This window comes from Dendropsophus ebraccatus, chromosome 1, assembly GCF_027789765.1.
Source record: "Dendropsophus ebraccatus isolate aDenEbr1 chromosome 1, aDenEbr1.pat, whole genome shotgun sequence".
NCBI lineage: Eukaryota > Metazoa > Chordata > Amphibia > Anura > Hylidae > Dendropsophus > Dendropsophus ebraccatus.
Genome location: NC_091454.1, coordinates 221,967,795 through 221,989,794, shown reverse-complemented (window position 1 = coordinate 221,989,794; position 22,000 = coordinate 221,967,795). Strand labels below are relative to the sequence as shown.

Here is a 22,000-nt window from a genome sequence, read left to right as displayed (position 1 = left end):
TCTTCCGAGTCTAAGTATTAAAAAATTGGCCCATTTCGGGGGGATTCTTTTTAATTTTTAGAAGATTGTTAACAGTAGATAGCTTCATATTGCACACCTGGCACACAGCACCCAATATATGCCCGATAGCTACATTCCTGGTGAAAGTAATCTCCTTCCTTTTTTTTGTTTTGAAGAACGACTGCATATCTGTATGAACATTTCACAAATGAATCATGTGAGACAACAACTATTACAGTATTTCATATAGTTACTTTATTAGCGGGAATTTTCAACTCTTGGTAAAGGAAAGCAAAGTCCAAGTACCTATTACCCTAGTGTTCTAAAACTAAGTTTTACAAGAACTCTGGTATTCCTTGTCAGCGTCAGGGCAGGATAAAGGTGGGTGGAGGTCTCTGGACCATAAAATAGTGGAGGCCACCATATTACCTATGGGTCTTAACTTGACCTTTACCTGATCACCTATGACAGTCACATATAGGTGGTCATGGATATATGTGGTTCTCTCTGTTGAAGGCTGTAGAAGTCATAGAAAAGTCGACGAGTTTCTTAAGGCGTACTTACATTTTCTATAAGTCTTGGATTAACGATTGATCAACACTTATTTCTTCTAACTTCTCCATTTGCACAGTTTGGCACAGATGAACATTTATATGTTCCCTATAAGCAAGGGAGGGTTAAGATTAAGGCAGACTGCTCTGTTGCTGGCTTATCCCTCGAAAAACAAAAGGGACGGTGTTGAAAATACAGCATACAAGACCCTTATCTCCACCGACATTGTCTGTCGTCGGAAAGTTGGGAAGCTCCCATACATCTCATACTGTTGGTGGCACCTACCTGCAGATTGCGGGTTTAGCTGACTTTAGTATAAGGAGTATGGCCATTTTAAAATTTCAAAGAACATGTGTCAGGTGATTGGGTTAGAACTTTGTAAGAGAAATCTACTTTTGACTTGCAACGTGTATAAATTGTGATAAGTTTCATATGTTACAAAATATACATCAAAAGATAATTTCCTCTTGATTTCACCCATGCCATTAAACCCTAACTTTCCAAACAAGATGTTCTCGAGAGTTGATGTTAGGTCGGAACAAGATTATGAAACATTTAGGAAGGAACATACAGATCACCAGAGCCCAACTGGAACAAAGAATGGCAAATATCTCCATAGCTACAGTGTACTTTCCTTGAGCACTAAGATAGGCTGGAATAAAAGACACCCAGACGCTAAGGAAGGCCAGCATGCTGAAAGTGATGAATTTAGCTTCATTGAAGCTGTCGGGGAGTCTCCTGGCCATAAAAGCTACAATGAAGCTGATAGATGCCAAGAGGCCAAGATATCCCAACATGCACCAAAACGCAATAGGTGACCCTTCATTACATTCATAGCTGATGATTGTGGGTTGTGCTTGTGTACTAATGTACTGGGGAAATGGAGGAGCAAGTGACACCCAAATGATACACAAGAGAAATTGTAATAAGGAGCACGGGAACATAAATGAGACAGAAACTCTAAGACTTGTCCATTTCCTCAGTCGGCTGCCCGGTTTTGTAGCCAAGAAGGCAAACACTACTATGATAGTTTTGGCCAAGATGCAAGAGACACAAAGTGTAAAAACAATCCCGAATGCACACTGTCGTAGGAGACACTTCTCAGCCTGGGGCGGACCAATGAAAGCCAAGGAACAAAGGAAACATAGAGACAATGACAAGAGAAGAAAGCAGCTTAGATGGTAGTTGTTCGCCTTCACTATGGGACTCTTTTTATATTTTATGAAAATTCGAAATATGGAAGTAGGAACTAAGGAGGAAATGACTGTGGTCACTGCCAAGGTTGATCCCAATGGGTCTTCATAGGAGAGAAACTCTATGGTTTTTGGGAGACATTTAGATTTCTGAAGGTTTGGCCACTGATCCCATGGGCACTTGAGACAATCCAAGGCATCTAAAACACAATAAACAAAGATGTGAGCAATTTGGTATACTATAACTAATATGCATGATATTTTTATGTTAAGGTAGATATGTTGGACAGTTTCTTGCCTGTTTGGTTGGAGATTTCACCTTGAGGACATGGAACACATTGAAAACAACAGACAGGTTCTCCTCTTCTTGCAGCCTTCCTTAGACCTGGAGGACAACTCTCACTGCAGACCGAGCGAGGAACGTGAGGGTCTAAGAACTGAGGAGAAAAAACGCTTAAGGCTTTTTAGAGATCACTGTACTTTGTCATCCTTCTCATCTCTGGGATATGTGAAGGGGTATACTTAATTGAATTTGCCAACTTAAAGCACAAATCCACAACATGCGTATGTTAAGGCACGGATCATGGTGGAACCAAATATCAGGTAGTGATTTTAATTTAAGGTTTCCTGTATATATTAAGCCTTTCATGACCATGGGTCATTAATTCATCAGTGCCCAGGTTGTTTTTTGACAAGTCCCTGTTTATGCACCCTCCCCTCTGTCACCTGCCACTGGTAGAAGCTTGTAACAGTGGCAGGGAAGAGAGGGGAGGGGCAGAGCTTGTGGACACCCCCCCAAGCTGGCTTTACCTCTATCCTTTCCTTGCCAGCCTCCGTAGCCAGGACACCAGAAGCCTGAGGCTTCTGTTGTCCATGGCTACCATCAGGACTCTGCGATCATATCGCAGAGCCCCAGTTGTTATCAGACAGAAAATTTTCCCTTTGTAAAGGGAGCCTTCGCTGTCTGAAGCCCTATAGATGCTGCAGTAATGCACACCCCAGTATCTATAGGGTTAACTGTCAGCATTGGAGCACGGCTCGGGTGCTAACAGTTGCGGTGGGTCCATGGCTTTCACTGAGAGCTGGGACCTTCCACGGAAGACACAGGCACAGCTTCTGCGCCTGTGTCATCCTCTATTGTGAATTAATGTCACTGCAGCAGCAATGTTAATTTACTGTGCAGTGGTGGGGGGGGGGGGGGACCTTGGCACCAACCATGAGTTGTTTATGGCCAGCTTTACAAATGATAATAAAAAGGACTTGACTTCAGTCATTACACTTTGATAGCCATTGATAACCATGAAGATGTCATTTTCATTGGTACAGTAAAACGTCATTTTCTTATGGTCTTACCATCTGTTCTCCAGCAGGCCACTGGATTAAACTTGTGTTTATATGGAAAACTTGATCTGAAGATCTTGTGGTGTCATAGTTTCCAAACTTAATGTGTTTTATGGTGTCATCTGGACCCAATTGCCAATTCAGTATATCATAGACTGCAGGTGGATCTCCATTCTTATCAAAGTAGAGTTCTTGACCACTACTTAGCCTGATCCTTGCTTGTTTTATGTAATGTAGAAGCTGTAAAAAGGGTTATTAGAAAAAAAAGAATGAATGAACATATGAAAAAAAAATTTGCAAACAGATTTAAAAGAAATAAGAAAGCAAGAGTGTTTTTTTTTTTTTTTTTTTTTTATAAAGACCAAACACAAGTACAATGCTTAGCTACCATCCACAGAGAATGTGTGGGAATGTTTGGGATGTGTGCTGATCCATCGCTTCATTTAAAACACTGGAGTCAGGCCCCATTCTTTAGATTGGGGGAAGACCTAGTAGTCAGACTCTCCTCACTATCACACTTATATCCTGTCCAGTGGATAAAGTTTAAGTCAGGACACCTCTTTTAGAGCTCATATTGGAGATCACTCTATGGCTCCATACAGGTCTTTAGTTGGCCATTGTCTTACTATAACAGTAAATGAAACTTCATTCAGTGATTGGAGCTGGGGCCTTACAGCACCTCTGTGTGCCTCTGATAACATATGGAGGCAAATAGATATGGAGTACAGCATAACAATTTGTGTGGTATGTACCATACATACTATTGAAGACAATATTACGTAGGTGTTAGCAATTTCATTGTTCGGAACTTGGAGCAGTCCTGTCCTCGGGTCATAAGTTACGACCGAGACTACACTTTTGGTCATGATTTGGCACTTGTTCTATGTTTATTTACATTTTGCCTGAACTCTAACTGAATACTAGTCTATCCCCGTTTAGGTTTCTTCAGTCCCACCCGTGTTGCCTGTTGTGTTCTGGCAACCTCAAGGATAATTCTGCTTCTGCTTTGTAAGCCTGACTTGCAGTTTTTCCTGCCAGTCAGGTTGTCTGTTTCAAAGGTGTGTGTGTTTATGAATCAAAGGCGCTCCAACCTCCTTCTGGACCAGACCTCTGTTCCCCTATATAGTGTGTGTATTGCCTATTTTCCTGGCCGGTTATTGAGTTCACTTTGTCTGCTATATTATGCTGTTTTGCTATTTCTGTTTATCTGACCTTTCCCTAAAATTCGGACTATCCATGATTGCCGCCTACCTTGACATTATTGCTTTGCCTAGTGACTATTCTCTGTTTTGTGATCTTGTACTTCTGCTGCCCGCAGTTGTTTACCTGGATTGTCCACCCTGCTATATTGTGTTTTTTTGTCTGTCTATGTTCTGTGTGACACTTTATACCAGTACAGGGACCGTCTTTGTGGTTGTCCACAGCAGCCTAGGGCTCACAGTGGCAAGTAGGTAGGGGCAGTCGGTGGGGACCAGTTCAGAGTTCATTGCCTGTGTATCTTGTCTGTATTGCCACTGCCTCATTCGTGAAAGTAAGTATACCGACATAATGCATAATTACATGTAAGCATAATATGGTGGTATACAGGGGCCAATGCGCATAAGAACTCTGTTTGCTACCATATAGATTTAGTGTCCAAGGTTGAAAATGGGAGCAGTATAGATAATACAATTGATAAACCCCATTAGCCACTCCACCAGTCTACCAGACCATACCTTAAAGTCAGATCAGATTGATTATGAGCTTAAAGCAACTCTGTACATACAACCTGCCGCCCCACCCCACCCCCCAAACTGCTTGTACCATGGGATATCTGCTTTTAATCCAAGATCTGTCCTGGGGTCCGTCCGGCAGGTGATGCAGTTATTGTCCTAAGAAACAACTTTTAAACTGGCATCCCTGTGTCAACTTGGCATGGCCTAGAGTGTCTGTGCCCTAGTCCTCTCTTTTCCTCCCCCGTCCCCTTTACCAATAGGAATGCCTCAGGCAGGCTTTCTTCTAATGGGCCTAAACGATCCAGCACATGTACAGTGTTTGGATAAGTGATGACAATGATTAGGAAAGATCCTGCCAGGGGCATTCCTAATGATGAATAAGGTTGTTGAGGAGGGAAGGAGAGGCGGTGCAGGCCTAGGGCACACACACTCTAGGCCACACCAGTTTGACACAGGGATGCAAGTTTAAAAGTTTTATTTTAGGACAATAACTGCATCACTTGACAAATGGACCCCAGGACAGATCTTGGATTAAAAGTAGATATCCAACGGTACAAATGGTTGGGGGGGAGGGCAGACTGTTAGTACAGACAGGGCTGCTTCTGCCATGACGCGGAATTCGTATACCGCATCAGGTGGCAGATTATGCGGTTCCAGAAGGAGCGGAATAGTCTTCCCTGCTGCTGTCATTTTTGTTAAGATTAACTTAACAAAGCGAAAATGACAGCAGTCACAGCCCTGCTCAGAAGCCGCTCACTTCTATCCCTGCTGTCCTGCCGCCCACGCTCACTGACGTCCCCACATCCCTCCAGGTCCCGTCGGTGACATCACCCGCATCACCCTGCTCTGTGTCTTGGTGAGTACCGGAGTGGGCAGGGGTCGCGTCGGGGGTGGGGGGGATTTCTGTCATGGATGCTGGATAAGGGGGTAATCCGGATTGCTGGGGGGGGATAGTTAGGGGCAGGTGGGCATCTGAAGTTCCGTGATGGGGCGGCTGCCTGAGGTTTTCCTCAGGCGGCAGACAACTTGAAATTGGCCCTGGGTACAGAGCCACTTTATGACAAATCAATTTCAATGGGAATCAGGGAACTACATGAAAAAATAAATAAAATGTCACTTCTCTACACAAATACGCTCTGAATGTCCCATTTTAATCAATGGGAGCAAAAGGGCTTCAAACTGGAATAACAATGAAGTGGATGTAGTGCTTGGTCCAGCTTTACTTAATATACAAGTAAAAAATGATTACAGGCAGGGGGTGGGGGAGAATAAAAAACAAGTTATAGTCACCTGTCCCGGTGCCTGCGCAGAGCCGTGTCTCACTCCTGGACCCCGCCGGCTGTCTTCTGAGCTCCCCGCTGGCAGCGTCACAACTCGACTGACGGATTCCCAGCTCAGCCAGGAACACCGCTGCAGTCACTGATTGGCAGAGTGGGCTAAATCCCAACAGTCTGTGATGTGGATCCCGGGTCGTGACGTATCCGTAACCAGTGAGAAGATGACAGCCGAAGGGGTCCAGTAGCTCCGTGATGCAGTGCAGAGTGGGTACTGGGAGCGGTAAGCATACTGGCTTTTACATCTTCTGACCACCCCTTGCCTGTAATGATTCCCCCCTGCCGGACTTCTCCTTTAACTTATTGGTAGAGATGGTTGGACTGACAGCTCCACATTTCTTTCTAAAAATTCTATACCTTTTTTAAAATCTTCATTTACATTTTTTTTTTTAAAGTTTATTTCTACAATTCCTAATCTGAAATATAAAATACCTTCCAAGGTTCAACATTAGGAATATCAGGACATGTCTGGGGAAGACTGGCTTTTTCATTACTTTGACAGGATCTTAGGTCTTTCAATGCCATGGCGATGATCTTTACCGCTATGTAGACATTGTATGTAGCTCGTAAATGGTCAACATTGTTGAAGCTGTTTGTTACGTTCCTGAGGTCTTCTGCTCCTGTACATGGTTTTATAACAGAAGAAGAATTTGTGATGTTGTTCTTGCCAATAAATTCACAATTAAAAGTCTTTTCCCAAAAGAGTTTTGCCCATGTTCCTCCCAAAGGCTTGGACGGATGAACATTATTTAGGAAATCCTTAAATCCAGGAATTGTTCCACTATTCAGTGCTAGACCAAGTGTGCCCGAAACAAACTTTGCAGTGATTCCCTGGAAGAAGGTTGAGGTTGACAAGGCTTCACTGACTACAAATATCCTTTGGGTAACATCTTGTCTTATCATCTCAGCCAATATTGGAGACAAGTTAATGTCATTAGAGTAGACAACCACAACTTTGGCTGAAGATTGTTTTATTATTTTAACAATGTGTGGAGCATTGCGATCAGCTCGACTTAAGGGAATGGTTTCTGTGAAGGCCACACATGCTCCAGCCTTTATTATCTCTTGTCTGACAAGTTGTATCCCTTGTTGACCATAGTCATTGTCCACAGCTAGAAGCCCTATCCAAGTCCATCCAAACTGCAAAACCAACTGAGCCAGACCTTTAGACTGGAAAACATCACTGGGGACAGTCCTGAAGAAGGAGGGGAACTTTCTTCGGTCACTGAGGAGAGGACTAGTAGACAAATGGCTAATCTGTGTAGAAAATAAGTTATAGAAACACTGTAGGTTTACATGTCAACATCAATTTACTAAAGATCTATATGTTCTTTAAAAAATAGGGCAGCTTAATGGCCCAGTTTGACCCCGAATAAACAGTTATGGAACTACAAAGGCATTATTGCATTGCTGTAATCTGCCAATCATGTGCCAAATTGCTGCATTTATTGCTGCAATTTTGAAAGAATTATAGGTTTTAGTAATGAGCATGTGGTCCTATAGCTGTTGGGCTACACAGATCTCATAGATAGGCACAGGCACACTTAGGGCTCGTTCACACAGAGCAAAAGCAGCTGAATTTCTGCGCTGAATCAGCGCTGAAATTTCAGCCGTTAAAATAGGTGCAGAGCTAATTTCCATTGTGTTGAGTGGAAATTCTGCTCTGCAGTTCACACGGTGGAATTTCTGTACTGAACTAATCCGCTTTCCGCCAGAAGAATGAACATGTTCATTCTTCCGCTAGCGAAAGCCTATACAAACCAATGGGGCTCTAATTTTCTGTTTCAGCGCGTATTTAGCGCGGAATACAAGCGTAATACAAGCGGAAATTACGCGCTGAATCAGCGCGGAAATGGGGAAAAAAGGGGGGGAGGAGGATTCTAGTATATATTCTGGTATAGTCTAGTTTACTCGCCAAATACTCGCTGAATTTGTCAAGAGCTGATTACGAGCTGAACACTTTCCTAGCGGAATACGCAGGGATTCTGCTTGCATTCTGCTTATATTCTGCTCATATTCTGCTCGGAATTCAGCGTCAGTTGATTTTAGGCGGAAATATTTCCTATGAAAATGAGTATGAAAATGAGTCTCAATATGAGGGAGGGGCTAATGAAACATTAAATCGGTGATGGAGAACATGGTAGCAGTTTGTAGGGGGGGGGGTCATAGAGAGCAGTTTTAGGGAGCAGTATAAGTAAACGGGGGGGGGGGTATGGAGGCAGTATAGGGAGGGTGATGGGGAGCAGATATATGGAGATATATAGGGAGCCAAAGTAGCAGTACATGGCAGAGGAGGGGCAATATGAAGCAAGGTATGGGGAAGCATGCAAGTAGTATACATGAGATGGGGTCTAATTCTACGGTCTGTATTTTGCTCGGGGCCTGATACTGGAATCTAATTCTAGGGTCTGTATTATGCTGGGGGTGTAATGCTAGGTCTGTATTATGTTGCCTGATTCTGGGGTTTGATAATAGGGTCTGATATTGAAGTCTGTATTATGCTGGGAGCCTAATACTGGTGAGTGATTCTGGCATCTGCATTATGCAGGTGTGGTCCTGTATAGGTGTGGTCCTATATATAGGAAAAAATGAGGGAAAAAAAATGTTGGCAACTTTGATAACACTGCCAAAATCAGATGTTTTTTTTTTGTGCAAATTCTTGTATTTCACTTTATATTTTTTTATTTTATTTTTTTTTGCACTATTTTTGTAAGTACTATCTGCTCTGTTATTAATGACAATAACGTAAAATTAAAATTTTTCATTGATTAAACCAAAATCGGTTAATGATAATTGGATTCTGGACTCCCAAATAACACAATTCTACAAATGAATATTACTCTGTTTTTAATAACTTAAAGGAATTATTCCCATAACTAGTATAGTGATACCTGTAGGGCTTGTCAATAGAAATGAGCGAATCGGGTTCAAGTCCATCCAAAACAGAACGTTCGGTATTTGATTAGCGGGAGCTGCTGAACTTGGATAAAGCTCTAAGGTTGTCTGGAAAACATGGATACAGCCAATGACTATATCCATGTTTTCCACATAGCCTTAGGGCTTTATCCAAGTTCAGCAGCCACCGCTAATCAAATGCCGAAAGTTCGGGTTCATATGAACTCGCACATGCTCCAGGTTCGCATATCTCTAATAGTAAATTAAGCATCTGAAATGGGGGCAGGCCCAATTTAAGATCGGCATACAAGTATGACATTCTTAATAAATGTCCCCCTATATTTCTAAACCTATATCATAGCTACATATACACCAGCCAGACTACCGCTTTTAGAGTAGAGTGGTGGTCAGTAACCTAGACAACGAGCTGTTAACAATATAAGGAAAAGAGCAGCATATCAGGAGAAGAAGACAAGTTTGCTAAATGAATGTATTTGCACTAATATTTAGTTTTACAATCCCTTTATGTATAACTATATTAGTTTAGATGGGAATACTCCTTTAAAGTATTACTATTAGCTATGTAAACTTTTGATGTTCTCGAGATCCAATTATGAATTATAGCCAAGGGAAGAGCCTGGCATAACTCTCCATTTCTTGTCTGTCCCTGGCCAATTCCCATTACCCTTCCAAATCTATGACTATATGAGGAACCTCTAGTCTACTAGCTGAATCAGTCCAGCTCCATTCTTACTGCCCAATCTTTCCAAATCTATGAAAACATGAGAATCTTAAGGTCCTCTAGTTGGACTGGTCTAGAGCTATTCGCATCTTCTCAGTATCTCTACCCAATCTATGACTACATGAGGATTCTCTGGTCTTCTAGTTGGATTAGTTCAGACCTATTCTCACCTTCTCAGTATCTTCCCAAATCTGTCACTACATGAGGATTCTCTGGTCTTCTAGTTAGATTGGTCCAGCCTTATTTCTAATGCCCAACACCCTTCCGAATCTATAACTTCACGAGGATTCTCTGGCCCTCTAGCTAGACCTGTCCAGCTTGAATATATCTTCACGAATCTATGACTACCGGAACAGTAGTTAATTCCTTAAACCAATGCATTAACAACATTCATTACCTGAGGGTATCTAAGAAGCCCCAGAATATAGGCCACAAAAAGAGAGTGTGTGGATGCTGAAAGACCAATGACAGAACTTAGGGGACTGTCCACAAGACATCTGTAGTTGGGGACGGCTTTATTCTGTTCTGATACCGCCTGCAAAGTTCCTGCTAAGCTGTGCTGGACGTCAAGACAAGTATCATAGGCCTGGAAACCCAAAGTGATGTTTGGAATAAACTCAGGATCGCTGTTGATCTTTTCAATTGCAAAAATGACAGCTTGGAGTTGCTGGTAGTTCTCAAGACCAAACCTTTAGATGGAAAGAAATTAAGTATTTTTAGAATGTGAAAAATTAGTGGCGATATGAATGCACCGTAAATTATAACTTTTATGAGATATGGATCAATAAGTTACCAAAAAGAAACCTGATGTCCAGGTGAGGATTTTACTCACAGGCGATGATATTCCAAAATGTTCCTATTTTAACTGAATGACCCATTTTCAGCTTTCTAAATATTTTTCAGGTTCAATTGAGTGCAGTTGACTGTTTCTTTATATATGGGGCTGGTTTCCATCTCAGTTCTATACTGTTAAAGAACCAATTTGAATTTGACACTGATGGATGTTAACCCCATCTTTAGGAACTGCACTTATCTTAAATGGTAACTACCAGCAGGTTAGTGGGCAAGGGTAACGTATGTCTCTTACTTTTATCCTCAGCGCTGTTTCCTTGCTGTTAGTGATACTTGGTAAGCCGTAAGGAGCACTGGGGGGCATGGCGATTTCTAGTTCCCTCCCACAGGCGGCCAGCCCCCCTAATAAGTATCAATGGAGGTGGGGGGGCTACTGGGGGCTACTAGATTGGTGCTCTGAAGGGCGGTAGCCACACCCTCAGGGCCCCTAATGGCTTACTGAGGTTAAATTCAGGGGGAAAACTATGACCGCATAAAGTGAGACAGGTCAGATTTTAAAAATGGGCTCAAGGCCAAAATCAACCCGGTCCCGAAGGGGTTAAAGAGTGCCCACTGCTCTACAAAAACATCAAGGCCAAAATCAACCCGGTCCCGAAGGGGTTAAGGAGCGGCCACTGCTCTACAAAAACATCATCAATGTAATGGCTCCTTACTTGGTGCAGGTGTTCCAGACCGGCCTCTCAGTAAAGGTGTTATGGTGGTACACACTGTCCATATGAAGAGATATTATAATCCCAATCACCACATCTCCAGCCTGTTTTATCCCCTCCAGCTCGGTTTTATCCAGACTGCATGTGGAATCTTTGTTGTATAAGGCGTAAATGTCCAGAATAAGGGCAAATATCAGGCTCCATGTGTATGTGCTGATCATCTCTCTCTTGTAAGTCAAAAGTACCTGGGGAATATAGTCAGTGTGTAGTTAGTATATACATGTCCATTCTCTTTGCCCATCACTGCTCTCTATCAGGTCTATGTGATTTCACATGGTAAAATATATCATACCTTGGAGTGCACTATATGAGCAACCTTCATAACCACAATTACAGATATCTAGCAGCAAAATGTCAGGATAAAGGCAGCCTTCTTTATTTATCTTCAAAGATCAATAAAACACATAGGGGTATAACTAAACAACCGACGCATTTTGGGTCAAACAAGCCTAATCATGGGACATTTAACCTGAAACGCATCACCTATCTTGCTATAATGTTATGTGCTTTATGGAAACCAAGAAGACGGCTTTTAGCCTCCTGAATCCCTGTTTGTGTGGTTATACTGACTCTAAAGGAGTGGACTGGTAAGCTGTTCTCAACCTCTAGGTATACAGTTATCCTAGTCCCAACTACCTTTGTATATGAGTGTAGTCATTCGTGAACTTTTTCTTCCACATTAGCTTATCAGTCTTGTGGGCACCATTTAAATAAGATGGTTATGTGGTTTCAGCTACAAACATACAACAAGAACAACAACACAAATTTTTTTTTTATCATCTGCGTTATGAATCCACATATCTACAATAACTCAACATACCAAGAATAGTTTAGCCCAATTGTCTCAAACCCTAATTATATTATACCACACACCTCACTGTCTTGTAAGGTCAGAAGATTGCATTTCTATGTCCACACTTTGCTTTTTCTCCATATTCTTTAGGAGTCTACTCGAGGCCATTGTTATAGGGGGTAATGGGTGTTTGTGACAAACCCCAATAAAACACAGACAACATTCTTGGCAGAAAATTTGGCAGTGTAAGCTGCCCTTTATTAACCCCTTAACGACATCGGGCGTAAACTTACGCCCTCGCAGCCTGGTACTTAACGCACCAGGGCGTAAATTTACGCCCGATGTTTACCCGACCACTGCGTGTAAACACGCGGCGATCGGGTAATGATGGCTGCTGTTACTAACAGCAGACCACCGTAGCTTGTCGGCACGGGGGGGTGATTAACCCCTCCGTGCCAACGATCGCTGTAATTGGCTGATTTATCCAAATCAGCCAACTACAGTGATTTTCCGGTTCCCGGGTCATCGGCGACCCGGGGACCCGGAATTTAATGATGATTGGTGCTGTCCGAGACAGCACCAATCATCATTAGTGTGTATACTAGAGGGGGCCATGGTGCCACCCCCCAGATCGCTGCTATTGGCCGGCCAAGCCCGGCCGGCCAATAGCGGCGATCAAAGTAAAAATAAATATTTTTACTTTGATCTGCACGCCTCAGTCGGTTACCTGAGGTGAGCAGAGCAGGTGTGTGTGGTGTGTAGTGCACCATACTCACCTGATCGTAGCGTCCGGTGCGGCGAATCGGCGATTCCGTGGCGTCCGCGTCTTCGTTCTGCGTCGGCTTCTTTCCACGTCATCGTTCAGCTTCTTCGTTCGGGTCTTGTAGAGTTTTTTCCGGAGATCTTCGGCTATTTCCGTCAGGTACGTAGTACTGCCCCCTAGCGGCTGGTTAGTGTATATCATACACTAATCAGTGGCTTTGGGGTGAAGAAATAGCATTTTTTTTTTTTTCCCCCTCAATTTTTTTTTTTTTTTTTTTTTGCGTCCTTTCGCCGCTGAGTGCCGATCAGCATCGCACGTAAGTGCGCCGCTGATCAGCAACTCCGCTTTTTTGGCGTAGGGGGTTTTTTCCCCCCTTTTCACCCTTTTTTTTTCTATATCCTACCGCCACTGTTTGCTGAAAAGTACCGCACATAAGTGCGGCATTTATCAGCAACTCTTTTTTTGGCGTAGGTTCCCCCCCCCCCTTACTGTGAAAAACACGTAAAACACAAAACACTACACTACACTACACTACACTACCACACATTACATTACAATACATCTAATAAAGCTTTACACTACACCACTACACCACATTACATTTACATACCCCCCTACCCCAATCCCCGTATAAAAATGTCACAGAAACGATTTTCGGTGGAAGAGGCGTACGCACTTATCGCCTCTGACACCGAAACAGCCAGTGAGGATGAATGGGGGGATCCTTCATTCCTCCATTCATCCTCATCATCATCATTCAGTGATGATGATTATCCACCACGGCGTCCAAGGAGAACGCCTCGGGCTGCCCCCCGTCAATCCATCCCATCCCATCCCCTGCCCCCCAGACAAGTCATCCCATCCCGCCCCCTGCCCCCCAGACAAGTCATCCCATCCCGCCCCCTGCCCCCCAGACACGTCATCCTATCCCACCCCCCGTCCCCCAGACAGGTGACCCCATCCCGCCCACTGTCCCCCAGACAGGTGACCCCATCTGGACCCCAGACCCCCAAAATCATCAGCCCTGGATTCCTGGCTTTACGGCAATGGCGGGAATCCAGGTTAACCCCACAGGTCTCAGAGAAATAGACTTTTTCAAACTCTATTTCTCTGGTGACCTTGTAAATTTGATGGTGGCGCAAACAAACCTGTACGCGCACCAATTCCTGGCCCAGAACCCCTCCTCTTCTTTTGCTAGGCCCATGGCGTGGACCCCTACTGATGCAGCCGAAATGACTAAATTTTGGGGGCTCCTGCTGCACATGGGCCTAGTAAAAAAACCCACAATGCGGCAATACTGGAGTGGGGATATTATATATAATACCCCACTTTACAGAATGGCCATGGGACGGGTACGATTCGAAACCCTCCTAAAATTCTTGCATTACAATGACAATGCAAGGTGCCCCCCACGAGATGACCCCTCATATGACCGACTGTACAAAGTACGGCCGGTCATAGAGCACTTCTCATCCAAATTTACTGAGATGTATATCCCAGAGAAATACATCTCAGTAGATGAGTCCTCCTGAGCTTCAAAGGAAGACTGCATTTCCGCCAGTACCTTCCCAATAAAAGATCGCGGTATGGCGTGAAATTCTACAAACTCTGTGAGAGTACCTCAGGGTACACTTACAGATTTAGAGTGTATGAGGGTAGGGACACCCAAATCCAGCCCCCAGAATGCCCCCCCATCCTCGGAGTTAGTGGGAAGATCGTTTGGGAGCTGATCTTCCCACTGCTGGATAAAGGTTATCACCTGTACGTTGATAACTTTTATACCAGCATCCCCCTGTTTCAGTCACTCGCTACCCGAGCTACAGTAGCTTGCGGCACGATCCGAAAAAACCAAAGAGGCCTCCCAAGTCACCCTGTTAGAGAAACGATGAGAAGGGGTGCGTGCAAGGCCTATTCCTGTGAAAACATGTTGTTGGTCAGATATAAGGACAAGCGCGATGTCCTTATTCTGACCACAATTCACAGGAATAGCACCACCCCTGTCACTGTACGTGGTACCACAAACGTGGTGAACAAACCTGATTGTATTCTAGAGTACAATCAGTATATGGGAGGAGTTGATCTCTCAGATCAAGTCCTCAAGCCATATAACGCCACGCGAAAAACCAGAACGTGGTACAAAAAGGTGGCCGTACATCTGGTACAAACAGCGATGTACAACGCTTTTGTGTTGTACCGATGTGCCGGCCACCAGGGGAAATTCCTTGATTTCCAGGAAGCAGTAATCAAAGCCCTGATATTCTGCAGCCACGGAGCGGGCCCCAGCGCTTCTGGATATGAAGGACCCCGTATCGTAGAGGAACAACATTTTCCAGGTGAAGTCCCCCACACTGGAAAAAAGGGGAGATCCCAAAAGAAGTGCAGAGTGTGCCACAAAAGGGGGATCAGGAAGGACAGCATTTACCAGTGTGACACTTGTCCTGATCACCCCGGCCTCTGCATAAAGGATTGCTTCAAGGCGTACCACACGTCATTGGAGTTCTAAATTTTCAATATTCTGTCCCTTATTCTTATTTCAGGGGTCACGTTGATCCAGGGATTAGTCTGATTGCCATTATGGAGTCGGGAAGGAATTTTTCCCCTGTGATGAGGCTACTGTTTTCTGCCTCACTAGGGTTTTTTGCCTTCCTCTGGATCAACACAGGTTGAATTTGATGGACTCCTCTCCTTTTCAACCTTATAAACTTCTAATTGGCCCAATACCCCCAAATTAATTAAAATTGTTCCTTTTCCCCAACTAAATAGGTATGGCCCCCATTCCCATTAGAGGATGCCATGATGCAATTAGAAAGCCCCTGTGCGGCCAGGACAGTACAAACCCCCCACAAGTGACCCCATTCTGGAAACTACACCCCATAAGGAATCTAACAAGGGGGGCAGCGGGGATATGCCCCCCTGGTGACGGGCACATTTGTGCTGTGAAAGTGAAAAAAATAGTATTTTTCATCTTCACAGCACATGTTCTACATATGTGCTCGTCACCAGTGGGGTCCATATGCTCACTGCACCCCTTGTTAGATTCCTTATGGGGTGTAGTTTCCAGAATGGGGTCACTTGTGGAGGGTTTCTACTGTCTTGGCAGCACAGGAGCTTTGTAAATGCAACATGGCCTCCGTCCTCCATTCCAGCCTCTAAATGGCGCTCTGTCCCTTTGGTGGCTTGCCCTGTGCCCATATGGCACATTATGTCCACATGTGGGGTATTTTCGTACTCAGGGGAAATTACCCTACACGTTTTGCATTTATTTTCTCTTTTAACCCCTTTTGGAAATGAAAAATATCAAGGCTGGACCAACATTTAGTGTAAAAAAAAATATATTTTTACACTAAATCATTGATCTAGTCTTTATTTTTTCATTTTCACAAAGGGTTAAAAGATAAAATAAACACTAAATGTGTAGCGCAATTTACCCCAAGTATGGAAATACCCCATATGTGGACATAAAGCATCATGCGGGTGCAGGGTAAGCCTCCAAAGGGAAGGAGCGCCATTTGGCTAGAATCGATGGTGAATGCCATCTCGCATTTACAAAGGCCCTGTGTTGCCAAGATAGTGGAAAACCCCCAAAATTGACCCCATTCTGGAAACTACACCCCTCAAGGAATCTAACAAGGGGTGCAGTGAGGATATTGACCCCTTGATGACGGGCACATTTGAGCCGTGAAAGTGAAAAAATTAAATTTTTTACTTTCACGTCACATTGTTCCACATTTGTGCCCGTCACCAGTGGGGTCCATATGCTCACTACACCCCTTGTTAGATTCCATGAGGGGTGTAGTTTGCAGAATGGGGTCACTTGTGGGGGTTTACCACTGTCTTGGCAGCATAGGGTCTTTGTAAATGAAACATGGCCCTTGAAATCCATTCCAGCCAAATCCAGCCTCCAAAAGCCAAATGGCGCTCCTTCCCTTTGGAGGCCCGTCTTGCGGCCGCAATGCGCTTTATGTCCACATGTTGGGTGTTTCCGTACTCGAAACAAACTGCTCTACACGCTTTGAGCTTTTTTTCTATTTTAAACCCTTGTGAAAAGGGAAAAAATCAAGTATAGACCAACATGTAGTGTAAAAATGTTTTCATTTTTACACTAAATCATTGACCTAGACTTGGTTTTTTCATTTTCACAAGGGGTTAAAAGAGAAGAAACAAAACAAAACGCGTAGAGAAATTTCCCCCGTGTACGGAAATACCCCACATGTGGACTTAAGGCACTATGCAGCCGCAAGACGGGCCTTCAAAGGGAAGGAGCGCCATTTAGCTTTTTGGGGCTGGATTTCGGTAGAATGGATTTCAAAGGCCATGTTGCATTTAAAAAGTCCCTGTTCTGCCAAGCCAGTGAAAACCCCCCACAAGTGACCCCATTATGGAAACTACACCCCTCAGGGAATGTAACAAGGGGTGTAGTGAGCATATGGACCCCACTGGTGACGGGTACAAATGTGGAACAATGTGGCTTGAAAATGAAATATTACATTTTTTACACTATAATGTTGGTCTAGCCTTGAATTTTTCATTTTCACAAGGGGTTAAAAGAGAAAAAAAGCCACAAAATGTGTAGAGCAATTTCCCCTGAGTCCGTAAATACGCCACATGTGGACATAAAGCGCCATGTGGGTGCAGGGCAAGCCTCCGAAGGGAAGGAGCGCCATTTGGATTTTGGAGGTTGGATTTGGCTAGAACAGATGATGAATGCCATGTCGCATTTACAGAGCCGTCGTGCTGCCAAAACACTGGAATCCCTCCACAAATGACCCCATTCTGGAAACTACACCCCTCAAGGAATCTAACAAGGGGTGCAGTGAGGATATGTACCGCTGGATGACGGGCACATATGTGCCGTGAAAGTGAAAAAATGAAAATTTTCAATTTCACGTCACATTTTTCTACATTTGTGCCCGTCACCAGTGGGGTCCATATGCTCACTGCCCCCCTTGTTAGATTCCTTGAGGGGTGTAGTTTCCAGAATGGGGTCACTTGTGGGGGGTTTCCAGTGTTTTGGCAGCACGAGGGCTCTGTAAATGCGACATGGCCCTTGAAATCCATTCCAGTGAAATCTAGCTTCCAAAAGCCAATTGGCGCTCCTTCCCTTTGGAGGCTCGTCCTGCGCCCCCTTGGCACTTTATCGCCACATGTGGGGTATTTCCGTACTCGGGAGAAACTGCACTACATGTTTTGTGTCTTTTTTTTCCTCTTATCCCTTTGTGAAAATGAAAAATTGAAGGCTAGAACAACATTTTAGTGTAAAAAAATAAATTTTTCTTTTTTCACGCCATATTGTTCGGAAAATCTGTGAAGCACCTGTGGGGTCCAAATGCTCACCGCACCCCTTGTTACATTCCTTGAGGGGTGTAGTTTTCTAAATGGTGTCCCTTTAGGGGTGTTTTTTATGTTTTGGTACCCCAGAGCCTCTGCCAACCTGAAGTGGTACAGTCAGAAATGACCAAATATAACGGAGCCATTGAAATGCACTAGGCGCTCCCTTATATCTGAGGCTTGTGGTTGCGTCAAATAGCGCAATAGGGCCACATATGGGGTATTTCTATAAACTGCAGAAACGGGGCAATCAATATTGGGGTGCATTTCTCTGGTAATAGGTTTATAAATATGAAAAATATTGGATTACAATAAAATCTCTGCACGGAAAATTAAAATTTTCAAATTTCTTACACACTTAGCTTTTATTTCTGTGACTCCCCTAAAGGGTTAAAACACTTTCTAGATATGCTTTTGCAGAGTGTGGGGGGGTGCAGTTTCTGAAATGGGGTGCTTTGTGGGGCTTTCTAACATACAGGCCCCTCAAATACACTTTAAACCTGAACAGGTCCCTAAAAATATCTGATTTTGAAATTTTACTGAAAATTTGGAAATTTGCTGCTTGTGTTTTAAGCTTTCTATTGTCTAAAAAAAATGAAAGATCATTTAATAAATGCCGCCAACATAAAGTAGACATGTTGATAATGCTATTTAATATATAATTTATGTGGTATAACCACTTTCTGTATACGCAAAAAAGTTTCAAAGTTGGAAAAATGAATTTTTTTACAATTTTTCACGTTATTTGGGTTTTTTTTCATAAAGATTTGTTATAAGTATCGACTCCAATTTACCAGAAATGTAAAGTACAATATGTCACGAGAAAACAATCTCAGAATCAGCCGGATAGGTAAAAGCATCCCGAAGTTATTAATGAATAAAGTGACACTGGTCATATTCATAAAATTTTTCTCTGTCATTAAGGCCATTTCAGGCTCTGTCCTTAAGGGGTTAACTGTAAGGATACAACCGGGGAGGCCCGACACAAATCACGACCCTTCCAGACACTAGGAAGTGAGTTTTAACTAAAAAGTCCATTCTGAGGGGTGTCCCCCTAGACATGCTCTCCCCCATTGACAGCAGCCTGTCGCCTAGCAGTACTGTCCCTGCCAAGGGGCCCCTAGGCTTACCTGTCCCCTTTTATACCAATAAGCTTATACCTCCCCCAGGTATTCCTTCCGCATAGCTAATCCCTTTGTCCCCACACAAAGCCCCCAGCTACATTCCCTCTCCCTATCTTCCCCCAGGAAACCATCTTAAACTCACATAGTGTATCTCTAAATCACCATGCTGGACCCATTACCTACCCTCGTAACCCTCTAACAACCACCTGGTTGTGGTCACAGAAACAGTACATAGCTGTCAGTACATCACATAGAACCATTGACCTCTCTAGACTAGGGATGGTCCAAACCGAGTTCGTACGAACCTGAACCCTCGGCAATGATTCCCGCTGTGCGGGCGGATCCAGCGGGAGGACCACCTGGAAAATTGGGATACAACCATAGCCATAGGCTGTATCCCAGTTTTCCAGGCGTTACTCCCGCTTGATCCGCCCACTCCACGGAGCGGGCAGACAGCGGGAATCTGCTGCCGAGCGTTCGGGGTCATACGAACCCGAACCTCGGCAGGTTCGGACCATCCCTACTCTAGACCCATTGGTATTAACATTTCTAGTTTTCAAATATTTGCACTAAATTTAATAGAAGACTTCTAGACCTGGATGTATGGATCACAATGCTGTCGCTGTAATGTTGTACCTACCGAAAGTATGTAGATCTAAATAAAATGTGCAACATGTAAACCAGTCAACTGGTGAGAGTAAATTCTATATACGAGAGACCTGCAGTCAGTATGAAATGTGATACTATGTATCAAGGAAAGCAAATCATGCCGAGTACTTACATTGTATTCTCTGATATCTGCTCACACCGAAGACGAATATATATATATATATATATATCTCCTATATGTCCTATATATAGAGACTGCAACTTATTGAGCAGGGAATTCATTATGTGCTAAATGGATAAATGAATGTCGATCCTCAGAGACGTTGTCACCTTGGACCTTGGGGGCAAAAGATAATTACAATGACTTCTATACAGATGGGATTATCCAGCTGAGGATTACATGTCTATCAACGATCATTGAGGACTAGAGATGAGCGAATAGTGAAATATTCTATTCTATTGGATTCGAATAGCTCCCGATATTCGACTATTCGATTGAATATCGAATCCCATTATAGTCTATGGGAGAAAAATCCTTGGGACTTGGAAATCAAGATTCGACCACTAGGAGTTCAGCAAGTGCCCAATAAAACCTCAGGAAATGACGCCAAAACCTCTGGATGCATATGGGACAGCAGGGGAAGCATGCCAGGGTACATGAACCTAAAGTAGAAGTGTACCTTTTGGTCTAGCGGTACTTATTAGGTGGTGCGTAATATTAGCGTATGTTTGTTTGTTTCTTATTTATTCAGTACACTTGTGAAATACAATTGTTTGCAGAGTTATATATTGCCCAGCCAGTGATTTGAATTGCACACATGAATATATTGCATTAATATATCCACTTTTAGTATTACGCCACTATCACAGACTATCAACTATAGACTCCAAACACAATATAACTGCTTTTTATAATGTAAAGCCAAATATTGAGCAAAAGAAAATTTATCATGCAGCCATTTAAATCACAAAGAGCTAAGTTGGTGTGGGGATTACTTTAAACGGCAATAGAGTCTCTCTCCCCATGCTGTTTAGCCAAACAGCAGTCCTTTTATTTTTTGAGGCAATGGAAAAGCCTGGAATACGTGGGAGCAGTCGTCCCACCCGTCACTTTGACTGCTCCAGGAAAGCCGAACCCGGATCAGCTGTGGAAACAGTTGATGCATTTAATAAAAGTGACAATAATCTACAGTTACTGTCTAAAGCTACCAGTTCACTTCACCAAGGCCAGGCACCTCAGTGACACGTATCTGTCCTCTAAAATGACAAATAGTATCTTCTCACAAGGCCTATGAGTATGAGGAGAGTGTTCCCCTGGCGGCCGTGGACCTGATGGATGTTGTCTGGCTTTGGGAGGAACTCTCTTCTCTGCTACCAGCAATGGAAGGTGGGAATATCTCCATCATATTCTGCAGCAGTTCTCTTACTCCAGTAGTCTGGTGGTCCTCTCCTCTACTGGAATGAATGAGGAGACATTATCTTTGTGGACAACAGGTTTGTCCCTCGCAAAGCAGCCCAACATAAACTTAGCATTGTGTGCCAGGCTGTGAATTGGCACATTGCTCCCCCCACCAGAAGTATCGCTCAACATTTCCTCCTCCTCTTCCTCCTCTCCCTCCTCTTCGCCTCATCCTCGCTGGACCAATGGGATGCACAGAACTGCACCGCTAGCCTCGCTGACAGTATGGCCAGCCTCCTCCTCTTCTTCCTCCAGGAATCGACCCTGAGAAACTGACAGTAGTGTAGTGTGACTGTCTAGCTCCGTCACATCTCCTCCTATACCCGCCTCTGGTTCATGCAAGGCATTCTCCCTGATGGCGATAAGGGATTCTTTAACGACTCATAAGAGTGGGATGGTTATGCTCACTATGGCATCATCACAGCTGACCCTCTTGGTGGACTCCTCGAATACCCTTAAAACTTCACATAAGTCTGCCATCCATGGCCACTCATGGTTGGCAAACTGAGGGAGCTGAGTTGAAAGCCCCATAGATTGTGAGCCCTCGCGGGCAGGGTCCTCTTCCCCCATGTACCAGTCTGTCTTTTGCC

General features: G+C 43.8%; 1 protein-coding gene across 1 annotated transcript; it reads right to left on the bottom strand.

Annotated features, from left to right (window-relative positions):
* Positions 1-1,037: 1,037 nt before the first annotated feature.
* LOC138784899 (extracellular calcium-sensing receptor-like) lies at positions 1,038-12,985 on the bottom strand. The gene is made up of 7 exons (XM_069960606.1): positions 12,904-12,985; positions 11,278-11,425; positions 10,170-10,461; positions 6,568-7,392; positions 3,099-3,326; positions 2,044-2,182; positions 1,038-1,945 (listed from the first exon to the last, which is right to left on the bottom strand). The coding sequence occupies exons 1-7, from the start codon at positions 12,983-12,985 to the stop codon at positions 1,038-1,040; spliced, it is 2,622 nt and encodes an 873-aa protein (XP_069816707.1).
* Between the last annotated feature and the right edge of the window lie 9,015 nt (positions 12,986-22,000).

Bases quoted from the DNA above. Each gene is read 5' to 3' on its own strand.
- LOC138784899 (XM_069960606.1), bottom strand. From the start codon at position 12,985: ATGACGTGGAAAGAAGCCGACGCAGAACGAAGACGCGGACGCCACGGA. The intron at 7,393-10,169 runs GTAATGAATGTT...TTTTCTACACAG, and splicing joins GGCTTCTTAGATACCCTCAG to ATTAGCCATTTGTCTACTAG. The intron at 1,946-2,043 runs GCAAGAAACTGT...ATTGTGTTTTAG, and splicing joins TGAAATCTCCAACCAAACAG to ATGCCTTGGATTGTCTCAAG.